Below are 10,058 nucleotides of genomic sequence, written 5' to 3'. Positions count from 1 at the left end.
GGTTCATTCCATCACCAATAAGGACCAGCACCAGCTTGCAGATGTCTTTACCAAGTCACTTGTCAGTCCATGGTTTGCTTGGTTTCATGGCAAGTTTAAGATTTGCTTACCCACCTCCAAACTAAAGGGGGTATTAAAGATATTATTGTTCCAACATCTGCCCATCACCTTACGACACTCAGGGATAAGGATGATCCCCATATTGAAAATAACCTTAATTTACTAAAATTACCACCCATAAAATTATATAAAATGAAAATTGCAACAAAAAAAAACTAAGGCCTCATTCACTTTTTGGTAAGTTACTTATTCGGGTAAATGCAATTACTTGGGTAAGTTTTCCCTGGGAAACACTTACCTAGGTAAGTGTATTACCCATGTTCTTTTACTTTTCAAGTAAAAAAGAAAATGATCATTTTAGCCATAAAAATCCATTATTAAAAGGGACATTTTTGTTGCATTCAAATGTTGAAAACTTTTTCCCTTGGTGGGAAAGTTATTTACCCACCTAAAAAGATGGGTATCACTTACCTAGAAAATAAACTTTCCCTGGTCTAAACAATAATCTGAAAAAAGAACATGGGATTCTTGGTCAATGGGAACCAAAGTCCCATTGACCAACTTTCTCCCCTTTCAATGTCCAAAAAAAAAAAAAAAACACCCCCTAAAAATCATTGGTAGAAGGGTAATTTGAAGATTTAGAAAAATTTAAAGTCACATAAGAGTCTTTTTCAAAGTTAACTAATAGAATGCTTATAAGGGGATCTATATTAAAACTGGAAAGTTCAAGGGGGTCTTTGTTGCAAATGAAGGTTTAGGTGGTAATTTCCATTACCCTCAAAATACAGGGTAGTAATTTGGATAACTAGAGAATTATTGCATTACGTTCATGTCATAGAGCCTCAAGAGACCACTTCAAATCTACTACTAGAACAAGGCACAACCTGGTCACTCTAACAATGGGGTTTGTGTTGGTCTTTGATTTTAAGGACCATGGGCTGGGAAGACACATCACGAGAATGTTTCCTCATGACTTGCGACCTAGCATGACACGACATACATAGCAGCTTGGCATGACTTGACTTGCATAGTAGCCCAACATGACATGACACAAAGCTGGCTTGCTTTAGGCCGCATAGGGTCACTTTCTAATAGTCATAGCAGGTCCCCCATGACTATATTCCTTTTTTTTTGGGTTTTTAAAAGAAATACCCCCTAATAGCTATAAATAGCTAGTTTGGAAGGGTATTTGTGTATTTTGGCTTTGGGAGACAAAATTACTTGAATACCCCCAACAACTACATAATAGCTAGTTTGGGGGCATATTAATAAAGTAATAATTAACTTTATAAAGGACCAAAATTCTCCTAACAACTATAAAATGAATAGTTTTCAAGGGTATTTTGGTTAATTAAATTATTTCCAACCACTCACTCATTTAATCACATATTCTCATACACTCCTATACTCTCTCTTGCTCCTTAGTCCCTAATTCTAAACTTCATTCGTTTAAATCAAGTTGGGATACCGGATTGGCAGATTTGGTAAGTGATAATTAATTTTCATTTTTAGGGTTTTATTATTTAAAATTTATTAAAATGGTAGGCTCCTCTCCCAATCCCTTTCCCTACAACTTTGGTGATGTCTACTCGTATTAAGAAAGGACTTACAAGGGTGTTAGTGATACTATTATTGAAGGAACCACCTTCATTGGTGCTGCTTCTAAGGGTGGCAGGAGAAAAATTAGTGATGTCTGAAAAAAAGTTTCAAATATAAAATGTTCAAGAAAGGGAAAGCAGAGCGGTTTGCATGAGATACAAAAGTGATTTTAGTAATAGTAGCAAAGGGGCGTTGGCCATTTGGCTAGACACATGGCCAATTATTTATAAAACAATAATGATGGAACTCAAACACAAATTGGGCATGAGACTTTTGGTAATTTTGAATATTTACAAGAAAATTTGAGATAAGAATTAGCAAAATATATTGCACATGCTAAACAATCACTTTTATTTGTTGAAGACCCTAGGCTTGAAAAAGTTTTATAAGAATTTATAAATTTCCAATTTAAAAAAAGTTTAAAAATACTATTCGAGCAGATGCTCTAAGATTATTGTTTTCTTCATCCAAACAACATTTAATTTCTATTTAAATCTTAAACCAAATATAATATTAGTTATATACTTATATTTGTATAACAAGTCATTTTATTGATGATTGTTGGCTTTTACAAAAGAGAATTTTAAAGTCTTACAAGACTTGAATGGCTACATACTGGGCTAACAATTGCTACAAATATTTTAAATATTTTACATATTTATAGATTCGAAAATAAAGTTTTTGTTCTATTAGTTTTGATAATGATTGTAATAATGATTCTACTATAAATGTTTTAAAATTAAAAATATGTTGGGGCACATACTGGCCCAACAATTTCACGTCACATTTTAAATTTATATGTACAAGAAGCTTTAAATATTATTTCACCTTATATTTATAAAATTAAAATTTGTCTTATGTATATTATAACTTCTGGAAAAAGAAAACAAGAACTTAAATGTTTATGTGAACAATAGGGGATAAAATATAAAGGATTTGTATTAGATGTTTATCATATGTGGAATTCAAAATATACCATGTCATGTAGTTGTATTCCTTATAAAGAAATTATTACTAATTTTTATAATAAAAGAGTCTCCATGGTTTTATTAGTGAATAAGAAGATTGGGAAATTGCAATTTGTATACAAGATTTTTTACAATATTTTTATAATGCAACTAATTTATTTTCGGGTGATTATTATCCAACTTCTTGTGTTTAATTAACCAATTACATATAATTAGTAAATGTTTTGTAAAATATAGAAATGATTTAAAATTCAAAAATATTGTTAAAGTATTGGAAATTAATTTTAAAAAATATTACAAAAATATTTCTCGTTTATATTGTTTAGCTACAATTTTATTAGATATTAGGAGTAAAAAAAGATGGTATAGATATTTTACTTTAATCTTATTATGATATTATGGGAGTTGATTTAGGAACCAAAAAGAGATGACTTGCAAAATTTATTATTTCAAATGTATATTATATACGAATCACAAACATTAGGACATAGGAGACTTTCTCACTATATATATATATATGGAAACGAATCACAAACATTAGGACATAGGAGACTTTCTCACTATATATATATATATGGAAAATCTATGATGCAGGAAAGACATGGTATGGGAAGAGTTTTGACAAATCAAAACCCACCCATAAATTTTGATAAATAACACCTAATTGGCTAATGAGTTTATCATTCGAATTGATTGGTCAGAAGATTTTCAGATATCATATCTTTTCCATATCATAGTTGAACCCTTTTAGAATAAACAATGAGCACATGATACAAAAATTAAGGTGGCTTGCAACATGAAAAATAATTGTGAACACGTATTTCATTCTCATTACTCAAAGAAGCTCTATGGCAACAGTCAAAAACCACGACCTAGATCAACAACAAAAAAAAACTGTCAGTATAGCTTTTTGCTAGTGGAAGGCCAGCTATTGTAGTGAAAATTTATGCCAACATACATTGACCACCAACATAATTATACATGACCACCGGCGAAGATCTAAAATCCACTGGAACAAATTTTTACCGGTAGATGGCTGGTGGTTAATGGTCTTGCGGCTACTGTTATTATGAAAACTTATACCGACAGGCATTGACTGGCAACATAGCTATATTTGGCAATTAAAACCACTAGGAGAACCTAAAAGATGATGAGAGAATTTAGTTAAACCTTTCAACAAGCAATTTATCAATATAGTTTGGGCATTCATAAAGATCTGAACCTTGTGTATCTCAAGAACAGGGGCCTGACATAATGCATAAAATGAGAGACTACCATTCAACCTGTACTGTTTGTTGATATGCCTGAATCCCCCATAGGGGTTGTTTAAACAGCGCAGCACCACACTAATAACCTCCCACCAAAGTCCACGGTTGTGGGAATCAAAGGCTTAGTTAAGTTGTATATTGATTTCTTGGGAAAATTATGCATAACACTATAAAATTATATAAAACACTTAGATGTTAATGAACTTTGGTGGTTTCAGAACAGGAATACACTAGAAAGGTTTACAGTATTGTTACTGAAAATGCTGCTTACAATACTTATGATATGAACGATAAAAAATGTTCTCCCTGATTCATAGGAATCAAGTTCAATGAGCGGGCTTTTCTTATTACTCAAGAATGGTTTCATTTTCATCTGATGAGGAATGATTAATCCTGCCACGCATGTTGGCCCCTGCTGCACCATATAATTTTTCCCAATTTGGAATGCATGACATATAATGTCCACTAATAACAACTAGAATGGAGTTTGTACCTATTTTCTAAGCCATGTTGCTGGTAGGATATTTTTGATCTTCTTCCTGAAGACAATGAGGAGAGTTGCACCTACCAGTGGCCATGTTGTCATGATGGCAACGTATGCGAGCAACCACATGGATTTCCTATTCTGTCTTGAAAGTTTATCTATGGATCTTTCCACAGGAACAGTTTTGTCATCATTGCATTTGACATCCGAGTCACTCATTTTATCTTGTTCACTAGATTGAGCATTGTCATGTATGGAATCGGTCTTGCTTTCCCTCTCAAGCTGCTGCTCTGTACCTAAGACCATTTCTTCTTGCTTGAAATGAACCACTGGATCAGCAAATGACTCCTCCACCATGTTGACTGTCTGCTCATTCCCTGCTGCGGTTACCATCCCATCTTGCAATACATTTACATAAGGTCCCTGATCAATTGAAGATTCTTGTGGAATGTGCATGCCCAAACATTGTGCCTGCAATTCAAAACAATGAACAATATTAAATTTTTGAAAAATCAACTTTAGATTGCATAAATTGGTGAGTAAACAAGATAGTACACACTGAGATTAATCCTCAAGGATATTGTGTCAAGAGTCCAATGGCATCGGTTTTTGTAAAATGTACTACCATTCTAACAGTTAATTCAACAAACCAACTAGAGAATAATGAACATTGTTTTGTGCCACCTTCTTTTGTTTATGCATGAATGGGCTGTCATATAGGACGCTGAGGAATTCGTCAACAGCCCTTACCCACCTGCAACAAAGGAAAAGCTTAACCATTTCTGTCAATGAAGATGAGGGGTGATGGGGAAATAGAAGAAAAATAGTTCCAAAGCCAAAAAAAGGATTTCCAATCATAACTCATAAAGGATGTCATTAGATGGGAAGCCCTACAGAAATAACAAGTCCAATTTGACAATAAAACAAAATTTCAACTAGCAACTTAAGTAATAGAATGGAATTCAAGATAAAGGGCAATGCAATTAATCAACAGTTATGGATATTGTATAAATTTATTTATCTTGGCAAGATTCAAAAGTGTTGGGTATTAACTTTATACCTTTTTACTTTTGGCTTTTACATCATTTATCCTCTTTGCATAATTGGCTTGTTGTTGTTTGACTAGAAAGAGATGAATCACTTCAGAAAATGAACTTGTAAATAATTTGATGTTTAAGGAAAGAACAAAGAAGACAGGTAGAAACATTTCAAAACAGTAGGGAAGAAAAAGAGAGAAGAATGATATTGGGACCAAAATGTGAGATGCCTTGCAGTCCTCGAATGATATAATCTAATTTAATAAAATTTTGAGTACAATGACAAGTCTGCTGCTAAGAGGTGGCAGCAAAGAAAAGAAAAGAATAAAGGAAGACAAGTGTTCTTTGAATTTGAAACAGCTATATACATGAATTTACAAGTACGCTTGATGAATGGCTTCATCAACACAATCAGTCAAAAGTAAATAATAGAAACAGAGCAATGAAAGTATATTATGTATGCAATCACATAGCAGGGCATGATAAATTCCTTTACTAGTTTTCTGTTTTCTGCAAATGAAATTCAGATTTAATTTTTTGTGTATGTCTATCATCAATAAGATATCAGGCAGGATTCATTAAAAAAGTTGTGGCTTTCGTAAAAGGCAGTCTTAAAAAAGTATTCTGCTAGCTACATTGAGTTAAGCGTGTTTATAAATCTACTAATCCTAGAAAAGTTGGATACTGTAATATGTTAAGAAAGCCTTTCTGAAGGGAGGAGAGGAGAAGGAAGAGAGAAGTCAAATGTAGAGAAAGAAATCTCATGGATAAGTGATGGCACCCATTGTGCCCTGTTATATTATAAAATAAAAATATTGACAAAGTAATCCCTGAAGTGAAAGAAATTACAAGATACTCCCTACATTGACACATTTCAGAAACACCCCTCACAAGACTCCCCCTCAAGTTGGGTTGTAAATATCATGCATACCCAACTTGTTACATAGCTTCAAATGATGTAAGGTAGATACACCTTTGGTAAAAACATCAGCCAATTGCTCTTTTGATTGAACAAATGGCATACGTATTTCACCCCTTCCAACCTTCCCACTAGACCTATTCATGGGCTGGGTAGCCCAACGGCCAGCCCGGCCCGGCCCTCGGACGGGCTTAAACATGAGTTTTAGCTTGCGGGCTTGACCTCGGGCCTAAAAGCCCGACTCGATATTTTTTGAGCCAGGCTCAGGATTTGTCAAAAAAAGCCTGACCCAACTTTTATATAGTTTAAATCCTAAATTCCTAAACCTCCTAACCCTAACCCTAAATTCTTCTCACTTTTCTTCTCATTCTTAGTTTCTCACTCTCAAACTCTCAGAATAGGCAAACCCAGGCGCACCGTTTTCACTTTGCGAACTCAGGCACCGGCGGCCGACACGTTGTCTCTCTCTCCGGCAATGAGCTCTCTCTCTCCAGACGGCACCGTTTTCATCTTCTATCTTCTCACTTTTCTTCTCATTCTCAGTTTCTCACTCTCAGACTCTCAGAACCGGCGAACCGAGGCGCACTGTTCTCACTCTACAAACTCAAGCACTGGCGGTTGGCACCACCAAAACTAGGTCGCCTCTCTCCGACGGTGAACTCAGGCACCATTCTCTCACTCTCAGAGGCGAACTCAGGCACCAACGTTCAGACTCCCAGGTGGGCTTCAAGCTCGGGCCCAAGTTGTAGGCCCATTGGTCAGGCCAGGCTCAGGCTCGGGCCTGAAACATTTCTGTTAATGAAGAGCAAAAGCCTGGCCCGAGCCCAGCCCGACCCGGTCCATGAACAGGTCTACTTCCCATGAATAAAGTGCTTGTCAACTTCAATGTGCTTAGTCTACTTATAGAGAACTGGATTATGAGCAACACTAATGGCTGCCTTGTTACAATATAAAGACACTGGCTCTAAATTCCACATGCCCAACTCTATAATAAGATTCTTTAACCACAAAAGTTCAGCCACTCCTTGAGACATGGCCCTTTCTTACTCTTCCAAGTAACCAGATTGCTCCTACAAATGTACAATAACTAGTGGTGAATCTTCTATTATCCACAAAAGCAGCCCAGTTAGCATCAATATAACCCTCCACTCTAGTATGGCCTTGCTTGGTAAAGAGAATGCCTCTACCAAAGTGATTTTTCAGACAAGCCAAAAATAAACTTCCTTTAGGAAATATAGATTCCCTTATCAGACCAAGCAACTTAAATCAAAGAAATACTTGAATGGGCCAAGATCCTTTACCTCGAATTGTGAAGCTAGAAATTCTTTCAGCTTCTGAACCTCTTCTTACCAATTTCTGGTAATCACAATCTCATCCACATACACAATCAGAACGGCAACAAGATCTCCCCTTTACAAAAAATGTGTAGTCAGCTTGACACTGCAAAAATCCAACTTGTTGAACTACCTTGTTAAACTTTTCAAACCAGACTTTGGGGGATTGTTTCATCCCATATAATGATTTCTTCAAAAGATAAACTTTCTCCTCACTTCCTTGAAGCTGAAACCTGGGGGGCTGAACCATATATACCTCCTTATCAATACTTTTTTTGGAAAGGTAAAGAGAAAATTCATTAAAATAAAAAGAAATACATAGGAAGGTGATAAGAAATAACCTGAGAGAAGAAAAACTGACTTAGACACTTCTCACACCAGAAAACAACAGACAAAGACTCCAAACAGCACAGCAAAACAAAACCCTCTGACACCAAAACCTAGGCCAAGAACAAAAGGACAACAGAAAACAGTGAAAAAGGTACAAACAGAAGAGATAAGCTAAACTTCTCCATCAAGGCCTCCTCTTGGTTGTCGCCATCTTTAATCCCATCTCCCTCTTCCAATTAACCCTTTTCTCGAGCTTTCTTCCTTCTTCCTCTCAAACTCTTCAAAAGCTTTTAAGGCGAAATCCTCACCTCCCCTGAAAAACAAACCCAAGCTTTTACCAATTTTTACATCCTTTACTGCCTTGAACGAGACAAAACCAGTTTTCTCCACCTTTTCAAGACTTTTATCAAGTTCTCTAACGACAGAATTGGAATTCTTTTCAGGGGCGCCAACAAGATGACCATTCCCCAGCTGCTTACCCAAGTTAGAGGCAATGCCAGAGTTCTCAATATCTAGGCTTTGCTTTGAAATTTTAGAAGTCTTACTATTCCTTATGTACACCCTTTTATAGTTCTTTGTAGGGCCAGACCCAACCAAATCAAGCTTCAGACGGGAAAAGATCTTGGTTACATGCATAATATGTGAGAGTCTCACCCCAGAGGCTCCTTGACACTTTTTGGGTGTCACAGATTCAGTCCCAATCAAATCTTTCTTATCCTCCCCCCTCCTACCCAAATCGACGCCTAATTACCCGATCACCACCTCCTCGAAGACACGAAGATCAATCAACAACATTGTCTTTGATCTGGGATGGTGAACAAAGCTCCTCACCAACAAATTCACTTCCTCCACCTCCAATAACAATGTTTCCTGCGAGGGTGGCAACAATAGACCTGTTGGTAGAAAATTCCTCCTCCATCAGGCCAATCTCCGCTTCTCTGTGGATCTCCCTATCTGCTCTAGAAACATCTAATCTAGTTGAGGAAGGGACCTTGGCAATTGCATCAAAGTTTTGCTTTGGAAGAGCATCTTCGAGAACTTCTACCAACTCTTTGCTACTTTGATCATAGCTGATCCCAAAACATCAACACGCACCGTAGTCCCCCATTGGACTTACAACATCTAACGCCACTAAATTTCCCCAATTTTGATTGTTGCTACCAGAAGCACCTTCGCTGTAGCCAGGACTCCATGTCGCATTAGAAGAAGTTCTCTCGATAGCAGGTCTCTCAACAACCTTCAGCGTCGACCCCTTGTGCAGTTTGACATTTCTTTGCTTATGAGCCAAGTTCAAAACGAGACTACTCGGTCGCCTACCTTTGATAGCATGTTTAAAGAGAATTTCACTCCTCTTAATAATCCCTACCTTTGGAGAGTAGGCCCCAGTGGAATCTCCATCCCCGATGTTAGACACCCCTTGAAGATGCGGAGATGGGAACTTTCTATCTTCCCTAACAGCTACCACTAAGTGGGCCTCGCTCCCCTCTTCCTTGTTCGATCTTACCCCCAAATCATTGCTCCTTCCTTTTCCAAAGTCTCGAAAGTCCAGCAGAGCCAACATGACAACTCCACTAGAAACGAAACCCTTTTTTGTACCCAAACTACCCTCATCTTCAACCTTCGAAACTATCTCCATGAAAAGTCTTTTCGACTTCCGCCTTCTTGAACTAGAGGGATCTTGAGAAGCACCTCCTTCCTCCTTACTCAAGACTGGGAGATTAAGTCAACCGCCTGGGTAAGTTCTTTCTATTACCACTCTTAAATCGAAAAGTTCTCCACCAAAGTGAAACAAAAGGGATGTTGTTGGACTAGATGAATTTCCTCCACCTCAATTAAGATACACGCACTAAGTTCTTCCAGTCCAGAGTTCTTGAGTCAACGAACCTATAAATCCCATAAGCATCCCCAATCTCCCTGATGATATGGAAACTCCAAGAATGAAGAGGAATGCCAAAGACATTAATCCAAACGAAGCTTTAAGGCCCCACGTTTCTCAACACACCGACGAGAGGATTCCACTTCCCTAGTCATAACTTTGGACTCCAAACTTGATCATGTT

At 36.9% G+C, this 10,058-nt stretch overlaps 1 protein-coding gene across 2 annotated transcripts in view; it reads right to left on the bottom strand.

Annotated features, from left to right (window-relative positions):
• Positions 1–4,004: 4,004 nt before the first annotated feature.
• The window catches only part of LOC104596738 (alpha/beta-Hydrolases superfamily protein), a 53,910-nt gene continuing 47,856 nt past the window's right edge, over positions 4,005–10,058 (bottom strand). For both annotated transcript variants that reach the window (XM_010258019.2, XM_088887653.1), the window contains 2 exons: positions 5,064–5,133; positions 4,005–4,850 (listed from right to left, as the gene is read on the bottom strand). In XM_010258019.2, coding sequence (XP_010256321.1) covers positions 4,389–4,850; positions 5,064–5,133 — 532 coding nt within the window. In that variant the 3' untranslated portion in view covers positions 4,005–4,388. The remainder of the gene's footprint in view (positions 4,851–5,063; positions 5,134–10,058) is intronic.

The sequence above is a fragment of the Nelumbo nucifera genome, chromosome 5 (genome assembly GCF_055504915.1).
Source record: "Nelumbo nucifera cultivar China Antique chromosome 5, China Antique-T2T, whole genome shotgun sequence".
NCBI classification, from domain to species: domain Eukaryota; kingdom Viridiplantae; phylum Streptophyta; class Magnoliopsida; order Proteales; family Nelumbonaceae; genus Nelumbo; species Nelumbo nucifera.
This window is presented reverse-complemented; position numbering and strand designations above follow the sequence as displayed.